General features: G+C 35.5%; 1 protein-coding gene across 6 annotated transcripts; it reads right to left on the reverse strand.

Moving 5' to 3' along the window:
* Positions 1 to 2,092: 2,092 nt before the first annotated feature.
* On the reverse strand, positions 2,093 to 23,219 carry TEX47 (testis expressed 47). Of its 6 annotated transcripts, none has more exons than XM_056800174.1 (2): positions 23,139 to 23,219; positions 2,093 to 3,139 (listed from the first exon to the last, which is right to left on the reverse strand). In XM_056800174.1, exon 2 carries the CDS (start codon positions 3,092 to 3,094, stop codon positions 2,261 to 2,263), a length of 834 nt encoding a protein of 277 aa, XP_056656152.1. In that variant the 5' UTR covers positions 3,095 to 3,139; positions 23,139 to 23,219; the 3' UTR covers positions 2,093 to 2,260. The 6 variants fall into 6 exon arrangements, 5 of the variants coding, with proteins under 5 accessions (XP_056656152.1, XP_056656153.1, XP_056656150.1 ...); XM_056800175.1 differs by lacking the exon at positions 23,139 to 23,219 and adding an exon at positions 22,388 to 22,421; XM_056800172.1 differs by lacking the exon at positions 23,139 to 23,219 and adding an exon at positions 15,877 to 16,042.
* Positions 23,220 to 23,315: the final 96 nt, after the last annotated feature.

The following is a 23,315-nucleotide window of genomic DNA, read 5'->3' on the forward strand; positions in this document are numbered from 1 at the left end:
AGACAGGGAGAGAGAGAGAGAGACAGAGACAGGGAGAGAGAGAGAGAGACAGAGACAGGGAGAGAGAGAGACAGAGACAGGGAGAGAGAGAGACAGAGACAGGGAGAGAGAGACAGAGGGGGGAAGAGGGTTAGAAAATGTTCTGTGTGGAGAAAAGGAACTAAAAGGTTGCCTTGCTGCAGCAAAGGCCCAGTTTAGGTTGGATTATATGAATTTTGTATTGTGCCAAATCAGAAAGTTTAGACTACTTTCTCCAGTTTTGTTCTGCTATCTTGTGAGAAGGAGTAGAGGTGGGTGGTGGAAGTGATGTATTTGCTTGTCTTTGTGTGAGAGAAAATAAAAAAAAATACCATCCCTATCATCACTTAGCATTGAACCAGATGTGTTTTATTTAATTCAGTCCAAGTGGTTTAAGATGGGTAACCTGGGACTGGAAGATTTATTTACCATTTGTATTTAGTTTGATACTAAAAGTGCTAAGGAATCTTATTCTAGATCTCTTAACATAGGGTAGATGCAAAAGAGCATGAAGGCAATTCATCTGTTCTTTGTCACTCTTCCTACACGATTGATTTCAGTCCATTTCATTTTTCAGGTGTTTTATTTCTTCATCCTAATTTTTAATGTTATATAATTATTTTGGGGGAATACCATGGGCTGTGCACATCTTTGGCTCTGTGAAGAGCCTATAACTTTAAATTTAAAAAAAAATCAATGATCTTTTTGTTTTTCTTCATCAGTATCACTTCTGACTGTTCTCTCCTTCACCAAAAAAAGAAAGGAAAAAAAACCTTTCCTTCTTATAAATAAGTATAGCAAAACAAGACAAATAAACACTTTGATTATGCTAGAAAATATATGTCTTGTACCACACATATAAGTGGTAAAAATCACTCACAGCCTTCTTTCTTTCTTTTCTTTCTTTTTAGAATATTTATTGTGTGAATTGTTCTCTTGATTCCATGATTCTTAGCTGACTGACATTACCAAAAGAATAATTATGTTTTGAAAGCTAAACTTCTTGGATCAGCAATGCTACAGTTGAGTTATAGAGTCATAGTTTTATCTTTTACATATTATATCAATATTTGACATCAACAATGCCAACTAAACTCCCTCAATAATTGTTGTCAATTCAATTAATTTCAATGAGCATCCCAACAATTTTTCAGAAAACCATTCTAAGTCCTCATGAGTAGTATTCCTTTGTTCATTCATTCCTCATTCACTCTTCACTCAAACAGTAATCAAAAAACATTTATCAAATGCCTATTTTGTGCATGAAGCATTGGGGACATAAAAAAGGTGGTCTCTGTCCTCAAGTTAATCTATATTCCTCTTTTGGCTTTGCTTTAAAATTACATTATTAAGCCTTTTATTTTTTAGTGATATTTGTTGGTTTTAACCGATATGGAAGAAGACTTCTTATTTTTCAGTTACATTTTGCAGTAAGGTAAAGCCTATGGTTCCTTTCTGGGAATAATATTTTAAAATGCATGAAATACATGAGATTACAAAGGAAACTAGTTATATTAAAACAAAGATGTAATTTTTGGTCATCTAAGTTCACAATCTACTAATATCTGTCCATGGACCCTTCATGGGGTCTGTGAAACCCAGAGTAAGAATCCCGGATTTAGAGTATCCCATTATGTCCCCATATCATGACTGATTTAACAATTACCTTTATTAGGCATTTAGATTGTTGCCCTTTCTTACTGATTTTGTAAATTGAGACAATAAAAAATCATTGTATAAATAACTTTTGATACCACTTACAGAGCATATTCTTCCCTCCAAAATGAATTATTGGGTCATTATACATGATTTCTTTGAAACTTTTATTCTTTACCACCGGGTTACCCTCCCCCCAATCCTATACATTTGCAATTCTACCCACAATACAATAAATGATTGTAGGTATTCCTCACAAGTATCTCTCAACATTGTCTAAAATAATCTTACTCTTATTTTTATTATCTAAGTAATTTTATGAATAAGTGGAACAAAACAACCATCTTACCATATTTTGTAAAATGAACTTATTCTTTGCATAGGAATTAAACAACTGGAGGAAAGGAAATGAATAAAATTTACAATGTTACAGGAATTTATTTTTCCCATATCAGCGGATAGATGACTATGGTGTAAGCTTATTCTTCTATTTCGAGTAATTCACAAATGCCCTAGTTATATTGTTTTACCATGTCAATGTGGCAATGCTTGAAGAGAACTAAAATAATCTAAAAGAAACCCATTTTCATCCTAGAGGGGTTGAGGTGGGCCACACAACTTCTGCATCCAATATCACATGAATGGGCTTGTTATACATTGATAAAAACAATGCTGGGCTCAAGAAGCCTTCAGCTCTACAAAGGTACTTTATGATTTCTTCAGGGAGTAGAAGTTCAGGTACAAGACTGTGAAGGTTATCTCCTGGTCCTTTAGTGCCCACTTTCACATTTTTTAAAAGGTACATGCCAAGTTTGAGTACCAAGGTCAGACACTCAGTGACCACCTCATCTTTGGACTGTGACTGGGTGACATCTTCCAGATACATCACGGGTGCTTTGATTACAGAGTTGTACCATTGCATGAAGAGTCTCGTTGGGATGTTGTGGGATACAACCAAAATTTTAAGATCATGGAGCAAAAAATCAGGTTCAGTCGTTTCATGAGAAACGTAGTCAGTCAGAATTCTGTAAATGGTCCCCACAGAGCTCTCAAGAACATGGAGAATGGTTGTAGGATAGATAAGGACAATCCCAGTCACACTTTCTCCCAGGTGACTCTTGAGTATGAATTGAAAGAGCTGCTCATAGTAATCAGTAATACTTTTCTTTTCCACGTTTTCTGATATTTGGGCCACAAAAAATATTCTGTGGAGGAGGAATTTCTTGAACTGCAGTCTTCGTTTCTCTTCTAAATATTGTAGGTAATTTTTTCGTGGGATCTGTGGCACCAGTATTTTCTGATCGTGCTTTCCACCAATGTGCTTTCCATGGTGGCTATGAGTTATTATTCCAGAAGGTTGATGAAGATTAGTTTTGGACTTGTGAGGTCCTAAACTTACGGCCCCTGTTGGCACATTCATCTTGTCAGGTTATCTCCTCAGTTAGGGTTTCAGGTTTGATTCTGTCTGAAAAAAGGAAGGAAGCACTGTTTTGGTTTTTTCCTCCCCCTACCCCTCTCAGAAGATCAAACCACTAGCAGTTTTAATGGGGTTCACTTCCCTTCCCATTGCTAATATTATTTATTATTATTACTATAAGAATAAAGAATTTCTGAGAATCTATTGCCCTTTTCCCTCCTGTGGAGTTTCTCAAAAAGGAAAAGTGAAGGGCACTTCAAGGGCTGGACTTGGCACGGTGGGAGACTGGGCACAGACTGAGAAGAGGTGGGGAAGGTCATTTCTTCTGGTGTCTAGGGTTGGGAGTACCCAAGAAGGGAAATAATAATGAACCATAGTCCAGATGTTTTATCAAGAATTGTTATAAAGTACTTATTCTCACTATGATGGCAACTGTTTGGGCTTCTGTAAAAAAGTCTTGCCTAATCATCTTCAAATTTATGCTTTCCTCTATGATTACTCTTAATTTAACCTCTATATGTGTTTGTTTTGTTTTGGTTTATGTTTTGCAGGTTGTTTCTCTCATTGACCTGTGATCTCTCTGAGAATAGGGACTGTTTTGTTGCCTTTCTTTTTCATATTCTTAGTGCTTAGCACAGGTGCCTAGTACCTTTTAGGCAATAATAGGTGCTAATTGATCAATTGCAAAAAGTCATAGTTAAGTTGAAAGGAATGATCACTAAAAGAATCCAGGGGAAGCAAACATGGCTACAGTCTGGAACAATTTCAATTTAATCTTTTTCATATCTAATTATCTTTCCTGGTTATCTCTTTTGGGACTTTGGTGCTAAATCAGGTATCATGTGAGCCATAGACAAAATCATAAAGAATATCCACATTTTGCAATTACAAGTGCTTTTCAGGAGAGCTGTCTATGATGATAACATTGGATTCACCCATTGATATTGTCAGGTTCTCTTCTGAGGGATTCAGGAAATTTTTGGTCTAGGATATTAAAATTAAATTTATATCCCTGAATTCTTACTACAGAATGACAGATAACTGATTCTGATTTTGTTGCTGGACACCATCACCAAAATTCCCAAATAGGCTATTTTTCATCTATTTTCCCCCTCATAATTACCTAGTGTTTATCATGTCCATAATTCTCCTGAATCCTTTAGATTTTCTTTTCTTTGTTTATACTCTCATTTCTGTCTTTAGTCTCATACTCCTTCAGGCAGGCATCTTTCCTCTAGATAATTTTCATAGATTCAGATTATCCTTTCACTAACCTCCAACTGCCAACATCCCAAAGTGTTGCTAGACGAGCTTATATTCCATTCCATATGTCTGTGGACCATTCAGTTGATCAGAAATTCTAGGTAGTTTTAAAGGGCTAGAGCTAAATTTTACAGTATCATCAATCTTTCCATTAACGTTGGGTAGTGTATGTGTACGCACTTGCTCACATAAATACAGAAACACATAGTTTCATTCTCATTTGGTGTAGGGAAATGAGTTTCTTTTCTTTGAGAGTAACTATTGATCAAGGAAATTTAGTGGATCAGACATCATGATATTGTTGGTGATATTCCCTATGTGTGTTGTGTTGGTACTAGAAAAGTTTGTGGTATCTCTTCATTGAAGAAACTGATGGTTCTTGGTTTTAGACATATAATTTTTGTTCATAGCACCCTTCCATTCCTAAACCATTAAAGGCTTTTGTGTGGTTTTTTTTTAAACCATAAATGATATATTTTGTTCAAGACAGCTCCTATGGGGTGGGGGGGATATACTATGATTTTTTCCTCTCTTTGCCTTTTATATGATTGATTTTTGCAAATTATTTTTTTAAGTTTGAGCCATTTCTAAACTTCTGGCATGGATATACTGTTATTATGGGTTTTTTCCCCTGGATGCATTTCTTTTACTTTCTTTTGAGAATTTATATATTTTTGCAGTATTATTAATAATTGAAACTGGCTCATACTCCTTTCTCTTCTTTAAATATCAAGGAAATTTTTGTTTCAGGAATGAGTTTGAGAAGAGTACTTTCTGTCTCTGTTTTGAGGAACAGAATATTTTTATAACTTAGGCATTAATTATTCTTTAAATGGCAGGTATGATTCTCTTATAAATTCATACATTCCAAGGTTGTTTCTTTTGGAAATTCATATATGATTTGCTGGATTCTTTTCCAAGATTGTATAGTTTAAGGTCTCTCCTTTTTATTTGGGAATTGTGTTTTTAAGATAGATTCTCATTAATTTCTTTTGAAAGATGAGTTGTGATTACTGTAACTTAGTGTAGTAATTGCTAATGAATCTATTTCCTGTTCTGAATTTGCCTAATTCATTTTTTATTTTTATAATTTTATTTTGCTCTCTTTTGAGCAGACAGACTAATTAACAATTTATCAAATTTAAAAGTCTTTAAAAATAATTTTGTTTCTCAGTTCATATTGTTTTGATTTTCTATTTTTTCTATTTTGGGATTAAATTTTAAGATATTTAAGTGTTGCTTTAGGGTTTTAAATTTATTTTCTAGTCTTCTAAATTGTGGTGCTCTTTAAGATTTTTAATCACATGTTTTATGATACATATTTTTTTCTTTTGAGAATTGCTTTAGTTCTGTTCACTATTATCACTATTTCTAATATAATTGTTGATTATTTCTAAGATTTTTTCAACTCACCCATTATTCAAGAAGTCATCATTGTCATAATTTATATCTAGCTCTTTTCTTTATATTTTATTTAATCTTTATTAATATTATAGTACAGTTTTAAAAGAATATGTTTACCAGACTGGCCATTTTATATTTGTTTTTGATGTCTTCATGATTTAAGAGAGAATCTATTTTTAACAGTACAATAGGATGCTGAAAAATGTGTATTTATAGATTCCCATCTACACTAGGCAATTTTTTTCAACAATACTTTCCATTTTAAATTTTCCTTATCTTTTTCTTTCTTTTGTGTTTACCCACCTCTAAAATAGGATTACTAAGGTCTGCTACTTATTTTGGGGTTACTAGTCATTCACATCAAGATGTTATAAAATTAACAGCTATGCTACTTAGTGTACATACCATTCATAATATTTTCACTGTTTACATTACCTTCAAATATAATGTGATTATCAAATATATCTCTTTTTACATCTATTTTGGTTTCTCCAAGACCCTGATTATAACTGTTTTTAAAAAAAAAAGAATTTCCTAAATAATCTCATATTCTTCCTCTCATTCAGACTCTGCATATGTTGGCATTAAATTGTTTATTACATACATATAATACATATACATATTGTTAGGCTTTGTTTTCTTATCTATTCTTGCTCCCTAGATAAACTCATTAAACAGATTGTTGCCAATCTGGATTTCCTTGGTTTGGATTCTTGATTCCTGCTATCTAGGGTATCAAGATAAAATCAACAAATATTTGTTAATTGATACTATTCAAGGCTTTGTGCTGAATGCTGACACTGTTGAGTCCTGAAAGAAATCCTTTTTTTAAGGATTCTTTTTAAGGGTCCCCTGATGATAAGGATAAAAGTGAGATTATGTCAGGCATTTCAGACTATAAATATACATTGATCAGATCACCAAAGTCTATCAGAGCTCTCCTGCACCATATCCACTTCCTTAACTCAAAGTAGCAGAATCCACTGAATATAACTTCTGTTTGTTGAAGATACTATTCTAAAACCTAAAGAAACCAACACATGAACCTTATTGAAAACAGCATGGATATATAGATAACTAATTAGTATATGATTGAAATGTTGCTTTGACCTCACGTGCCTGGAGAAGAGCCAAAGTCAAAGGATGAAGAGTCCTATTGCCAATCAGTCAAAAAACATTAAATACTTATTAAATCCTAGGCACTATACCAAGTACTAGGAATACAAAAAAAAAAAGTTGAAATCTTTAAGGAACTCAGATTTTAATGGGGGAAAACAACAAATAAATTCCTAATTGTATGCTAAATATATGGAAAGCTAGGTGGCACAATGGGCAGAATATCAGGCCTGGAATCAGAAAGACAAGAGTTCAAAGTTCTAGTCATTTACTAGTTGTGTGACCTTGGGGAAGTCATTTAACCCCATTTGCCTCAGTTTCCTCATCTGTAAAATGAATAGGAAAAGGAAGAGGGAAACCTCACCAGTACCTTTGTCAAGAAAACCCCAAATTAGGTCACAAAGAGTTAGACACAATTGAAAAAAGACAAATGCAAAATATATGAGTAGCAGTCTGAGAGAGGAAGGCACTGACAAAGCACAAGAAAGGCTTCCCATAGAAAACAGAGAGGATAGGTTTTAAGATAAATCTTGAAAGAAACCAGCAAAGGTAAGGGTCAGATGTGAGGAGGGAGAGAGCATTCCAGATGTGGGAGACAGAAAAAGAAAAGAACTTTTTCTTTGTGTAATATCATGGAATTGGAGTAGTAGGTTGCCCATTGTATCTAAATCCAAGAGTAAAAGAAGAGGTATTTGCTTTACATGACAAAAAAGTGGATTCCTATTTGATCCTGGAGGTAATTGGGAGATACCAGAAATTAGTGAATTGGTGAATGATATGAGCAAACCTAGACTTTAAGAAAATCTCTTTTGCAGTTGAGTGGAGGATATATGATAGAAGGCAGCAGGACTTGGGATAGGAAAATCAGTTAAAATACTGGCATTAATCCAGAGAAGTGATGAGCACCTAGCTAAGGTGGTGGTTTTATTAGTGGAAGGAAGGGGATATATCTGAAGGAAAACAAAAGATTTGACAATGGTTTAGTTGGATGGTATTGAGTGACATTTTTTCCTTTGTGAGCCTATGACTGAAAAAGCTATTTCTTAGCTCTCCAGAGATAAAATGAAGAACAAAAGGTCATTTACTATAGAGTCTGTTCCTTCTGATAGAAATGGAAAGAGGAGGTGATAACACACCTATAGTATCCCCACTATTTCAGATATATATTCAAGTTAAATCACCTTCCTTTTTTCCAGAGCCCATTATCTACTTTTGAGCCCCTTGACTATTAAAGGAAAAATCATTGTTTTGTTTTGTTTTTAAATTTTGACTTATGTGACAAATCTGAAGGTCATTGAAGGATGTACTGTCCCTTTTGAAGGGACAACCCAATTTTGAGTCAAGAAGTCCAAGTCAACTTAACAGGAAGTCCACACCTCAAATCATTCCCAAGATCTATTCTTGCCCCCATTTCCATGGCCAATTGTTGTGTCTAAAGCATAATGGGGGGTGGGGCTCATTATTATGTCTCCTATATTCCAAGCCCTAAGAAGGTAATGAATGATGTTTCCATAGTTACAACTCCAGAGGAAGGATGAGTTCTGACAAAATGTCTAAGTGAGTGGTCATGTATAGATCCAGCTCCCTTCTGTCATCTCTCAATCACAATCAACACAACGCTTAAGATAAAAGAACAAGAAGAAAACAAAACAAGAAAGGAACAACATCCTCATTGATAAAAATTATCACTTAGAAAATGAAAAGAGCAACTGAAGAAGTGAGTAAGCCAAAAAATATGGGGTTTTTTGATCCATCCTATAAATATGAGACTATTAAGAAAAGTGAAGACTGTTCAGAAGAAAAAATTTATCTAACACCATTTACAAAAAGCTGTTTTGAGCTGAAGTTGAACCCACAACAAATAAATTCAGAGTGTCTAATGAGCTCAGTTACAGAATTGAAAGAAGAACTGGCAAATATAAAAATGGATATAAGATCATTGAAAGGGGAGCAGAAAAAGACAAACATGAGACTTGACACTTTGGAACAAACTGTGGATGCTCTAAATAAGTCAGCAGTTTCTCTAAGGAAGAGACTCTCTCACTTAGAAGACCTAAATGTGATGGATCAAATAGCAAGAGAAAAGGAATTCAATAAAAACAATGGATTTGGAAAATGTACAGTCCCTATAGATGAAAACAAGAAATATCAAGGACTGAACTACATGGAGACTACCGTTCCCACAGATAACTATGAAGAATCAGATATACTGAATGCAATATTTCGGGAAATTACACAAAACAAATTTCCATGGAATATTGATCGTAAAGAGAAAAGTCAATCTCAGTATAATTCTCTATAAGGCAACATGAGAGAGGATCCCCACAGAAAATATCCTGAAAAGTAGTTGGCAATCTCCAGAGCTTCAGTGAAAAAGCGAAAGCCTTAACAGCAGACATGAAGATACAAGTTCCACATTAAAAGAGGATTAATTCCAGCTGTACATGATTACTCACTCATGCCCAGAAATGAGAGGAGAACCTGGAGAAGAGTATGTTGAAATGAAAAAATCAAGGGAAATCAGCCACCACCCCAAAATTGCCTTTCCAGGAAAACTGAAAAATTCCTCCATGAGAAATGTTGGGGCATTTAATGAATTCACGTTTCCCATCCAAATAAAAAAGAATAAAAATTAAAAACGCTGTGTAATGCTTTTGGATTGGTAAACTGACCAAGGATCAGATGCTTAACAGGGTAAGCAAGATTAAAGCAAGGAATAGATGATGATTCAAAATGTTTTATATGTTATAATGAGTGAAACTCTTTTGGTGTCCTCCATTTTAAAATGGGTATTGAGGACATAGTAGCTAGAGGAAAACTCACATAAGTGGGATAGATAGAAGTTAGAAAGGGGAAGAGAAGATTATTATATGAATTCAGGTTTTTTCAAATTAATAAGCAAAGATGGAGGTTTAGGACACAAAAGGAAATAAGATGATTCTAAACCATATTCCTATCTTGTACTACTAGGGTAATGGTAGGAAATTTTAGAAAATATATTGGCAAAAGGTAGAATCCTAGAAGTTCTGTGTTGTGAGTGCAAGAGAGATGACATCTCTTTGTTGTGAGACTAACTTAGATCAATGGAAACTATGAAGTCATGCTATACCCTGTGCTAAGAAAAATAATGTAATAATATATGTTGGAGGGAGAACAAAACTTAATATAACTGCAGATGTTAATTTAGACTATCCTGTAAAGAACAAAGTGTGTTTCAGGTTATATTAGAAAACATAACCCAATGATTTGGTACATACCTACCTAGGATATGTTTCAGCTGAATCTAAGAAATCAACTGATTTGTGATTTTGGATAAAACAGGAGTCTAAACCACCTCAAGAATGGAAAATGGGAAAACCATATTACTTTAGGTTTAAAAGTCCAATAAATATTGAAAAAATATCAGTTTTATACATTCATTCAATGTCATAGTAAATTGATGCTTGAAAGACTAATCAAGATGCAAAATATTCCTAGACGGTTAGATATCGTAGACAGTAGGAGAATTTGTTGTTCCTCCCTCAGAACTTGACAAAACTCACTAAAGGATAAAAATAAAGAAATGATAGATCTGAACAGAAAGGTAGACTCAATAAAGTCATGGTGAGAACTAAATGGGCTTTAGAAAGTATATATATATATATATTTTTTTTCCACAAACGTCTAAGATTTAATATTTTAGAAGAAAAAGGAGGAAGGAACCAATGCTGCAGGCAGTATGGCATGCAGTTCTGTGTTCAAATTCTACTTAATTTTATATTCCTATGGCATGTCTATACCTATACTATATTTCCTTGTGGTTCTCATGTGAGTGTGTATCAATACTCTTATTCCCTGGTCTGAGTTCTACATTTCAACCCATTCTCCCAATGGCAGGTCTAGGTTTCTAGAGCATACCACACTCAAATTCTCTCAGGATCCTTGGGAGTAACACTGATGTAAAATGAATGTGTTCCCTGACTCTAACTATTTTGACTCTCAATTCCTATTTCCCTTCTTCACCAGCTTCCATTTATATGAATTAGCTATTCATAATAAAACTTTAAGAGTTAAAACATAAATATTTACTTAGCAAATAAGAAGGAAGAATAACAACACAAGAGCTCTCACTTTAAAGTAAATTCAGCAATAATATATTAAAAATCTATACATAAAGGAGTGGGAGAAGGTTACGCTTTCCCCTTAATGGACTGTGAATCTGTGGGGGAAGATGAACACACAAATCTGAGAGAGAAGCTCCAGAAGGAAGAACCACCCATGTATTTATCTTTGATATCCTCAGACCATTTGGGAAAATTTTGCACCACCAAAGCTCCTCATTGGCTTACTCCTTGTCTGCGTGTTTTCTATTCTGCTTTTCACAGTTAGGCAGATCCTCTATGTGAATCAGCAACACTGATTCACAAATTCTTTCAATTTGGAATCATCTATAAGAGGAGGCTGAGAAACTTTTAGTTGAGATGCTCAATAGAGCTTAATAGAAGCTCAAAAAATCTGGCCATCTCTGGCTACTACAGACTAGTTGAGCCAATGATTCATTCTATTTTTTCCTTGCTGGTTTTCCTTCCTGTTTCTCTTTTTATATTATTCCTCCACAGAAATCTAATTTTCTTCTAACTCCTACCTTCCCCCAATTCCTACCCTTTCTTCAGGCCCTCTGTTATCTTCCTCCTCTACCCTTTTAAGATTCTCATTCTTGTTTTCTCCCCTTTCCTAGTTATTTTCCCTTGACCTTCAATTTACCCTTATTACTATAAATGATCTGTTATTTCTTCCATTATTGTATTTGCCCTTTTTTTTCTTAATCTGTATGATCTTCAAGTACTTCCTATCAGCTTTCCAGCCCCTCCTTCCCTTTATTGTAACATGTTTTTTTTTTTTAATCATGGTTATTTCATATGATGTAATTATTCCTTTGTGTCCCTCCTCATTCTATTTTATTTTATTTTTTTTACTTACTCCATTATATTCAATTTGTCCCCCACAAGCATCTATAATAATAAGTTTGGAAAAAATTTTTGTGGATAGTTTCTTAGGTCTTATATCAAAAATATATTGTTAAATATATATAAGAGCCATTCCCCAATTGATAAATAGTCAGAAGGTATGACCAATTTTAGATAAAGAAATTAAATCTATCCATAACTATATGCTTATGAATTGTGATTATTGTTTAGAAAATGTTTAGAAAAATGTAAATCAAAACAACTTTGAGACACCAGTTTATAACTATCATTGGCTAAAATGGTAAAAAAGGTAAAATGACAAATCTTGAAGGGGATGAGATAAATGAGGACACTAATATGCTCTTTATGGAACTATAAACTAATCCGACCATTTTGGAGAGCAGCCTAGAATTAAGCCCAAAGAGTTATAAAAACTATAAAAAGCTTTTGACCCATCAATATCACTATTAAATAAGTTTCATTTCCCATGGTGATAAGGGGAAAAGGAAAGGAACTAGGTTCTAAAATATTTATAGTTGCTTTCTTTGTGCAAAGAATTGGAAATATAGATGGGATGCCTATCAACTGGTGAATGGCTGAAAAAGTTGTGGCATATGATAGTGATGGCATATTACTGTGTTGTAAGAAATTATGAGTAGATTATTTTTTTTGAAAATGGAAAGACATATGAAATCGAAACAAGCAGAACCAACAGAACATTAGATACAGCAAGAGAAATAATGTTTAAAGAATGACTTGTCTACGTCCACCTCCAAAGAAAGAATTGATAAGTAAGTTTTATATATACATAGATCTTTTTTGTCAAATAATAACTTCCTCCCTTCCTCTTGTTAGAAAACACAACTGAGAATTTTACGTAACAGATTTTAATTAGAAAAAAAGGCATCAGATTAGAGCAGGTTTCTGTCCACCTATAACTTTAAAAATCATCTCAGAGATGCCACAATATATTAAAAAAGATAAATATAGATAAAGATAATACCACCACAACAAATACAGACTTCAAATCCTGCCTCAGACAGTTACCTAGTTTATGACCCTGGGCCAGTCACTCAACTCGACTCAGTTTCCTCATTTGTAGAATGATCTGGAAAAGGAAATGGCTAATTCTCCATTATCTTTGCTAAGGAAATCTCAAGTCATGATGAGTTGGACAGGACTGAAGAGCAAAGTCATCGAATAATAGATAGTTCAAGACTTCACTCATCTAGTCAGAAACAAGTCTTGACTGATGACTTTTTTCCGCCTTCTGGTTTCTTCACATGCACATTTCTCTCATCTGTAAAATGGGGATAACTAAATCTATCCATAAAGTTTGGGGTGAGGGATTGGGATAATGTATAAGAAGTACTTTGTAAATTTTTAAATGCTACATGAAATGTCAGTTATTCCATTATTATTATGGCTATCAATATATCTTTCATTCTTTGATGTGAACTTTAAAAAATACAGTGAAGTGTATTATAATATGTGATATTTAAGGTTAGGTAAACAAAAAATGAAATCCATTAAAGAACCAAAATTCTCATGGAAATGAAAGATTTTAACTGTCATTTTCCATAAATGACAGTAAAATATGAGGACTTAAAAAAAGAAATAAATTTACAAGGTTAAGTCCTAATTCAATTACATTGCTTCACACTTCAAGAACTTCAAAAGAGCTGATTTCATCAGCCTGGATCTTGCTAGCAGTGATACAGATTTTCCCCCTTCCATGCTTTGGTTGATTGATTTATTAGTTGCTGAGGCCCAAAAATTCATTAGTTGGTGGCCAGCCGCTCTGAATATAGTCATGTTCAAAACCCTTCTAGCCTGGCATATGTTCCAAAGGCTGTGCTTTGCTGATAGAGCTTCCTGTGACAGAGCCATGTACCATGATGGGGCACAGGGGTAGAAAGTTAGTGTGAGTTCCTTCCATTTAATAGAACAATTTTCTTGGTATAACAATAAAAGTTAGGTTGTCTACACAGTAAACTGAAGCTCTGCCTTCTGGCACTAACTGAACTGTTAGTTCAAAGTGCATATTCTTGTAGAACTCTGTTTCCCTGGCCCAATTTCATCTCTAGTTCTATCCCTGTCTTTGTAAAACTTTGCATGTCATTTTTGATACCCTTTGTTGAATGAGAATGTTCTCTCCAGAGACTTTAACAAATTGGAGATGAATCTTTGCAGCTCATATCTTTTTTGTTTTCGAATTTAAAAATAGACTCACAGCATGCACTTCATCTGGGAACCATATTATAGTCAGTTAATTAACCTTATAAACCTTCTTTTTGCACAATTTTTACAGGCTGAGCCCAGTTCTTTCTTATTCTGATTCTCTATCCTTGGAAGTGCTAACAAGCAATGAATATACCTAATGATGAGCAACCAGAAAAGGGAACTCAAGGTTGCTTAAAAATTAAGAATTATCTATGAGATCATAAGATAAATGACCAATAGGTTGAGAGTCTCTCCAAGGTCATCTAAGTTTAATGTTCCAACCTTTACAATTTGGAACCTGGGACTCGGAGATATTGAACAGGTTACTCAAGGACCCACAGGGAAATGACAGAAAAGGGATTTGAACCAAGGTCTCCTGACTCCTGGATCAGTGTACTGAAGGGCAGTATGGTCAAATACATAGATAACTAGTCTCAGGCAGATAAACCTGTTTAAATCTTTCCCGTGGCATTTTATCTGTGGACTAGTGGGCAAGCTACTCATTCAAAGATGCTCTGGTAACGTGTTGTCGTTCAGTTGAATCTGACTCTTTGGGACCCCATTTGACAGAGATACGTTTGCCATTTCTTTCCCCTCCTTTACAGATGAAGAAGCAGAGGAAAAGGGAATGAAATGACGAATTCAGAGTCACATAGCTAGTAAATGTCTGAGGTCAGATTGGAACTCATCCTCTTGACTCTAGACTTAGTGTTCTAGTCACTTCTAGTCACTTCATCATCTACCTGCTCCATGGTAATGCATAGTCTCCTTTTTGTATATGAACAGTTGGATGGCCAAAAGGGTTCGAAAGAGACAGTTTATGTAAGGAACACTAACAGCCTAGTTTTGAGACAATACCTCCCATAGAGTGCTGAAGAGGGAGGGGAATAGCCTCTTCTATAAGCCAGATCAGGAACTGTCCCTCACCTTTGAAGACCAGTTTGTAGGCAGAACATTGACTGAGGTAGTGATGACTGTAGAACATTGTGGTCCATAAATTAATTTGCATGGGGCTATTTAAAAATATTTTCCAGGGGCAGCTGGGTAGCTCAGTGGATTGAGAGCCAGTCCTAGAGATAGGAGGTTCTAGGTTCAAATCTGGCCTCAGACACTTCCCAGCTGTGTGACCCTGGGCAAGTCACTTGACCCCCATTGCCTACCCTTACCACTCTTCTGCCTTGGAGCCAATACCTGGTATTGACTCCAAGATGGAAGGTAAGGGTTTAAAAAAATATTTTCCCAATTACACAAAAATAACAATTTTCCAATATGTTTTCTAGAATCACAAGCTCCTTGCCTCCCAGAGAAGATGAACTATTTGATCTGAGTAATGCATCTATTATCCTGCAAAACACTTCCACATTGGTCATGTTGTAAGAAAGTAATCATACAGAACAAAAGCCTACCTGGGGATATTTCTAGATTTTTACAAAATCATAATCAAAGTTATAAATCAAATACCTAGAGATTATGGCAATTCTACACAAGGGATGCTGGGCTTATATTTGACAAGCAGATCTCTTAAGGTAAAGATTGAGTAATTTACCACCCAGAAGCTCTGTTTTGAGGCACTGGAAATATAAGAAAACAGGAAATGCTTTTGAGAACAAACTAGAAAGAACTAGACAAGGGAGACAGAAAATAAGATGAGGGTAGGCAATAAAGACAGAACATGGCTTCCAGGTGTGGCAGCTGCTTTTACACTTGCTTTGCTGGGATCTCCCTGATTGGAAGAGGCATTGTCTACAGAGAGGCTGGAGCAGCTTCTGTAAACTCATCTGGAGAGAACAAGAATATTGCTACTGGGTGAAGAATTGAGATTCTGATACTTACTGCTCATCTAATGTCCAAAAATGGAGAAAGCTGCTCGGGTGCCATATTGCTCTCTACTGCCCTGTCTGGTTTGATTGGATGATCTAGAAGGGCAAATCTGAAGGTTTGCAACGTTTTCCTTCTGATCCTAAATCAGAATTTAACTGACCTTTGTCAGGCTTAAGAGAAATGCTTATAACCAAAAGGATTTGCCACTTTTTCTCAGAGCCCTGTTAAATAACAAAGTAACTTGTTACTTCATCAACTGGAGAACAAGAGAAGTTTTCCTCAGCCGGAGGACAGCTAACAGATAAGTAGCTTTGTGAGGCAAGGATTATCCCTGGAGGGAACAAGTACATCAAGGATTAAAATCTAGAGTTGTGAACTGTCCTGGAAATAGGTTTTCCCACACTCATGACTCCTGGTGTGGTCTTAATATGTATACGAGCAGCCTTCTTCCCCCTGGACACCTTATATATGGAAAGAGTGGAAGAGTGTGACTTGGGTTCTTGGTTGAACTGTGATGCTCTAATAATCCCCTTATGCTTCCTATTGAGTAACCATGATTGATTACCTCTGCTGTTGCCTTCCATAGAACAAATGCTAGGATTTTTATGACTTTTGTCATGTTGTTTGCTATTTATTCTTTGTTTAAAGGTTAATGGTATTCGGGTGACAGAGACTGTGTAGATGGGAACAACATCAGAGTAGTTTCTTGGGAAATAGAGTAGCAAGTAGTAGGAGTGTATCTTGTCCATATCATGGTTGCCCTTCATGTCTTTGACAATAGAGAAAGTGGTGAGTTGTAGTCCTATGATGTACTCCCTTTCTGGGAAATTGAGATTTATTAAATTGAAGTGAAATCAAGTTGAGATGAATGCGTTTTTCCAAAGAGTGAGTGTGGGGCTCTCTCCTTCTCTTTCTTTGCTGTGTTCCTATAGAAGAATTTTAACTTTGGGGCAATTCCATAATCTTTTTTTCTGTTCATTTCTCGTTATGCACTTTCTTTCTTGTTAGCTCTTCCAAGGAATGGGAACTAAGAAAGAAAAGAGTCTATGAAAAATGCAGAAAAAGGGGAAAAAAGGAACCTTCATAAGGTTAACTAATGTATTGTATGTAATGTGGTTCCCAAAGGAAGTGCATGTCATTAAATCTCTCAGTGCCACATTCAACTCTAACTGTATGGAGTGAATTTGGAACCTTAGGACTGCTGATTCTGGAGTTAGCTAAAATATGCTGTGTCAGAAATGTGAAGAAAAAGCCATTTCATTCTCCACAAATGACTTTCTAGCTAGATAACTATAAGAAAAATTATTTTTGCTAATGTCCTGTTTTGATACCTCAGTTTCCTTATTTGTAAAAGCAAAGTTTTGGACTAGACTAGGTCCCTTCCAGCTCTCATTAAATAAAATGAACATGACGTTTCTCTTGAAGAACTTCAATTTGTCATCAGTCTGAGTTTTCTGCTCTTTCTGTGAATAAAATTCACATCCCATAATGACTCTAGTCTTTTTCTTTTTCTGATATACTCTGGTATAGTCGATACACCCTCTATTCAAGCATAGACCTGTTTTAAACCTCATTACTTAAATGAAGAGCCTCTGTACTACCTGTGGACATTTTATATTATTCCTAGATGTATAGTCTTACATGACTTAGCTGGACCAAGATAGAACCCCTTCATTTTTCTGTGGCTTTCCTTGAGGATGCTTTCCTTGAGGTTCTTCCTCCACTTCTGACCTCTGGGTTCATTGTCATTTCTTGCTGCTTCCACAAGCCCATGTGGAAAGCCCAGAAGTTAATTTCATCTGTACCTCATCCCATGGCTTGCCCTTGGGTTGGGGCCATTCAGCCACCTGGGTACCAGCCTTTGCCAGTTTCCTGTGCTTTCTTCTCACATAGATTCCCTGACTAGCGCTTAGCCAAACCTTATTTATTTCCTTTGAGCTGAGCTGTTTCTGCTGCCCACCTCGTAGGGTAGGATCTCCAAAAGACTGCTTTTTCCTCCTAAGTTTTCTCAGTTGTGCTCTACCAGTCTGAAATGTTCAGTGTCTCATAAGAAATTTAACCTTCCTTTCAGAGAGTCAAACCCGCGAGTTCTGATCTTTAGGTTCTTATTTCTTCTTGGTTCACAGATGACAAAGAGGATGGTGTTGGAAACAGGCAAAAAGACAGGAGCAAATGAGATATTTGTAAAGTGCTATAAAAAGGCTTGCTATCATCATCATCACCATCACCATCATTGTTGTTTTTTAATGACTTGCCCAAGGTCACACAAGTAATAATAATGATAATAACAAGAGTAATAGCTAACATTTAGCTAGCACTTACCATGCTAAGTGTTTTATGATTATTATCTCACCTGTTCCTCAAAACCACCCTGATAGGTAGATGATATTATTATCCCCATCTTACAGATTAGAAAGCTGAAGCTAACAGAGGTTAAATGTTTTTCTTAGCAACTAGTAAGTAGCTGAGGCTGGATGTGGACTCCAGTCTTCTTGATTCTAGACTGTGTGTTAATACTACACTTAAATATATCTACATACGTGCTATTATATACTAATATGTAGTATAAATATAATATCTAACAATGCTATTATTTTTGTTGTTGAAACAATAACACTTTTCATTCATTCATTTTATTCAGTAAGCAAAAATAAATGCCCTTCTTGTGCCAGACTCTATGCTATGCTCTGGTGATTCAAAGACAAATGAAATTCTACTGAGGGCAAGGGTATGTACTTGGGTGGGTAAAAACAAAGCACAAGGAAAAGAATGCAAAACAATTTTGAAAGAGTTGGGGGCAGGACTTGGAAACAAGAAAGCCATAATTTATGAGTTGAGCTCCCCTGAATTTTGAAAAGAATCATGGATTCCAAGAGTTGGAGTCGAATAGGGAGAATAGGAAAAGCCAAACATGGAGATGAGAGATGGAATGTTACCGGCCATTTTGGCTGATCCATATTGCTCAGGAGGGTGAATGAGAAGAGAGGAAAGCCTGAATATGAAGGGTTAAATACAATGAACAGAAGGGTCTGTTTTGTATCCCAAGAGCAATAGGGAGATATGGGAAATTTTAAAGAAATGATGTAATGTGGCTAAACCTGTGCTGTTGGTAGATATCGATTTGGCAGCTATGGGTAGAAATGGTGGATTGGAAAAGGGGGCAGCCTGGAAGCTAGAAGCCAGTTTGGAAAACCATTGACAAGAGGTGATGAGGATTTGAACTAGGGATCTCAATTTTCCCAATTGAACACAGATGCATAGGGTTTTTCTGTTTATTTGTTTTCTCAACTGCTTTTGTCGCCAAGAATGTGGATTCCCCTGGGTAGCTGGTTTGAAGCCTGGCTTTAGAATTCTTCATTGTATGCTATAAAAAGCTCTTGCAAACTTCAAATGCTTCTGCAAAAGTATAAAAGGAGTTTTGAAAAATACAAAATAACCACTGAGCTCCTAATTATGTTTATTTTCGCTTTGTTACCAAGTCTATTTTCTGCCTCTTGGACAGACGCTAGTGCTATAACGAGATATGACTTCTTAACACACTTGGCATGTGCTGTGTCAGGTGACATTCACACACATTAATTTAATTTTGGACTGCTTTTTTCCCTTTTTCTTGGTATATTGAGAAAGTGATTTCTGTACACACACACACACACACACACACACACACACACGGTTAACTTAGCACAATATCTTTAGAATATAAAAAATGCTTGATAAAAGCTTAATTTTGAGTCTTGAGTTCAAAATCCATCTTCCATAGGAATATAGGTTAGTTGTTTTACTATTTTTGGTTTCAGTTTACTAGCCTGTAAAGTAGGGAAAATAATATTAATATTTCTTTACGATTCATTTATGAGGAAAGTCATTTGTAAATGTAAAGGGCAAAAACTTAATATTATGTAAATGAGATTATATACTATTACAACATTTCCAATTAGTTCATGTAAATAGTCCAGATTATATTGATTATGCAATATTATATAACCAGGAGTTAATAAACATACAGCCTCTTCATTCTCCTGAGGTCTAGGAAGGTTAATTGGAAAAGACAGATTTATTTTCTGTCCTCAAGAATTTTATGTCAAAGTAGGGAAAATAAGAATAACTGCCCTAACACAATAATAAGGGATTTCTGGAAGGACAAACACAATAATTTATATACAATGCCATAGGAACTTTAAATATGAATGCCAGTATTTTCCCATTTGCCAAGAAAACCCCAAGGACATAATCGCCCATGGGATGATAAAGAATTGAATGAAATTGAATGACAGAATAAGAAGAACAAAAGCATGGTATAATGGAAACAATACTGGATTTGGAGTTATAGGATCTGGATTCAAATACCCTCTGATATTTATTATATCAATGACCTTGGGCATGTTATTTAATGTCCCCAAGCCTCAGTTTCCCTAGTCCATAAAAGGATATTGGTCTAGATGTCCTCTGAACATTCTTTAGGTCTAGACTATGAACCTATAATTTATTAACTGTGTGACCTTGGGGAAATTATGTAACCTTAATAAATTGGGGCTCAATTTCCTCATATGTAAAATGAAGAGCTTGGATTAGATAAATTAGGAGGTCCTTTCCAAATCTCTGTTTCTGATACCATTATTGTTATGTGAGTCATACTATAAAAGATGAAGTGATTCAGAGAAGGATAAAGGGAGAGAGATTCGGAATTGGAAGGGACCTCAGGGACAAGGTAGCTCTACTTATTCTCAAAAAAGTATCCCTTTCTACCTATAGCTGACAAAAGTTAAAACTTTTGAGTGATAAAGAAAGAATTCCTATGAAAAGAGAATTGAGTATTGACTAAACTAGTCCATTGCTCATTTGAATAGCTCAAATTTTCCATGTTCTTCTGGCTCAGTTGGCTAAACTTGCCTCTTTGCAATTTCTCCCCAGGGAGATCAAGAAAACCAAATTTGAACCCATTACAATGTTAAAGTTCTTCCTAGAAGTAAGTAAAGTTCTTTATCTCCCCATGCCCTTACCCCTCCCCCCTTTTCTGTTATTTAGGGTATTTTTTGATGCTTCTAAGTCATTGATAACAGCAGTATACAGAACAGGGCAAAGCAAAGATGCCTCAGACACTCTGCAAGCCAGCTTCCAAGCTGACCACAATATAATGAATCAGTGGAGGCTAGAAGTCTTAGGGAAGATATCATGGAAGAGCTGGGACTTTATTCAGCCTTCAAGAGGTGAGCATCTGGATAGGTTCGATAAAAAAAGAGAGGGCATTCTTAGTGTAGGGAACAAGAAAAATAGAGAGGAAGGAATGAAGGTATTTTGGAAGGTATTAGTCAATTACGCACAGGAGTAGTAATTAGCATGATATACTGTCAAGGATTCTGGATTTGGAGTTAAAAACCAAAGATCCTTAGCAATCTTATTTTAATACCTGCATGATAATGTATTTTTAAACTTCTACTGTATATTAGAATCAATCAATACTGTTCCAAGGCAAAAGAGTGGGAAGGACTAGTCAATGAAGGTTAAGTGACTTGCCTAGGGTCACACAGTTAGGAAGTGTCTGAGGTCAAATTAGAATTCAGAATCTCCTGTTTACAAGCCTGGCTCTTAATCCACTGAGATACTCAGCATTGGTATCCTCTTTCATGAAACTAAGGGATTAGACTAGTTAAACTTAAGGGTCACACCTACCTCTAAAACTATGTTGATACAATGATATATTTTTTATTTGATTATGAGTCTGATTTTAAAAAAGAGTATCTGTAGATGTTTGATGCTTGAATTTGGAATGAGAGTTTAGTTTGTTAACATGATCAAGGCATGAAGTGGTGATGATGGTGATGACTGGAAAGAGAACCTCAGACTGCTTGTTAAAATTTTGTTGTGATCATATAACCATGAAAAAATATTCTATAATTAATTAAATAAAGCTTTTCAGAGAAAAAGTTTTTCTTTTTTGGTAAAAAACACTTTTAGTTTTAGAATCGATACTGTGTATTGATTCCAATTAAGAAGAGTGCCATGAGGATTAGGTGATTTGTCAAAAGTTACACAGCTACTAAATGTCTAAGGCCATATTTGAATCCAGAACCTTCCATTTCTAGGGCTGATTCTCAATCCAGCAAGCCACCTAGTTGCTGCTCTCTCTCATTAACTTTCTAAGAAACAGACACATTTTTTAGATCCATTAGATGAGTAGATGTGGTCCTTCAAATGCATCATATTGGGCAAAATGTCTTAAGAGGAACTAGGGGAAATCTCTGTTCTCCATAAGTCAATAAATGGGATAAAGTTCCTTTAAGAATTAAGAGTGCTAGATGAACATCAGAATAGATAAAATCTTTTAATGACTCTATACTGTCTAAATGGTAAAGTTTAGTGGGAAAGATAGCCAACATTCAAGGTACCCTACAATCTTTGGCCACCATTTTTTCCCCAACTTTGACCCTTATCATACTTTATTCCATGACTGTTGGTCTCCAGCCAAAGTGGAATGCCCTGTCTTCCCTGACCCCATAAATACTTTCCTTATATAGTCTCCTACCCCTGAAATTCCTTTCTTCCTCTCCATCTTTGCTTGTTGAATTTCTACTCATCCTACAAAACCCAACTCAACAACTCTTCAGGTCCCTTTTGACCTCACATAATCCTTTATTTCCTATCTCATGTGTTACTTCACAATGAAATGTCCACTATGTGTCAGATACTGTGTTAAGTGCTGAGAACATAGAGTATTTAGATACTTGTTGTTATTATATTATATTATATTATATTATATTATATTATATTATATTATATTATTATAAGGTCTTCATGGAGATTATAGTCTAGTCTTGGGAGCCAATATATCTTTATAAGTATATTATAAAACGATAGTATTCTAATAAAAAGTGGAGAAAAGGGCTTGGGGTGGGGGGAGTCATGGCTCAAAGGAATAGCTAAAGCTTCCAGAAAAAAGGTGGAATTTGAATTATGCCTCCAGGGAAACTGTGATTAGAGGTGGAGGTTATATATTGTAAGATAATTTTAGTGTTTTGACTTAAATCTAAATGATTGGTTGCCAGGGATGATTCCCAAATAATAAAAGAGAGAAGGAATTGAGAGAGAGAGGTGGGGGGGAGGGGAGGGGGAGGGGAGGGAGGGGAAGAGAGAGACAGAGAGAGAGACAGAGACAGAGAGAGAAAAAGAAAATATTTAAACTGCTCTGGCTCAGGCTTAGCCAGGCAGCAGTTAAAGACCTTGGCCAAAGTGGCCTCCCTGAGCCTAAGGGTAAGGGAGTCAGTCTTATCACTCACCAGGAGACCATCTCCAAGCTGGGTTCCAGTCCTCCACTGAACTCAATCTGCTGAGCTGAGTTCAGAATCCAATCTCACTCTGAACTGAATTGCCTGAACTGATTTTTTACCCCTCCTTTTAAAGAAATTTTCTCTTATGTCACTTCCCCTAAATTTTCACACCTACCAATCACAGTA

The sequence above is a fragment of the Monodelphis domestica genome, chromosome 5 (genome assembly GCF_027887165.1).
Source record: "Monodelphis domestica isolate mMonDom1 chromosome 5, mMonDom1.pri, whole genome shotgun sequence".
Taxonomy (NCBI): domain Eukaryota; kingdom Metazoa; phylum Chordata; class Mammalia; order Didelphimorphia; family Didelphidae; genus Monodelphis; species Monodelphis domestica.

What these genes read in the sequence shown, in the direction of transcription:
- TEX47 (XM_056800174.1), bottom strand. Translation starts at nt 3,094, where the DNA reads ATGAATGTGCCAACAGGGGCCGTAAGTTTAGGACCTCACAAGTCCAAA.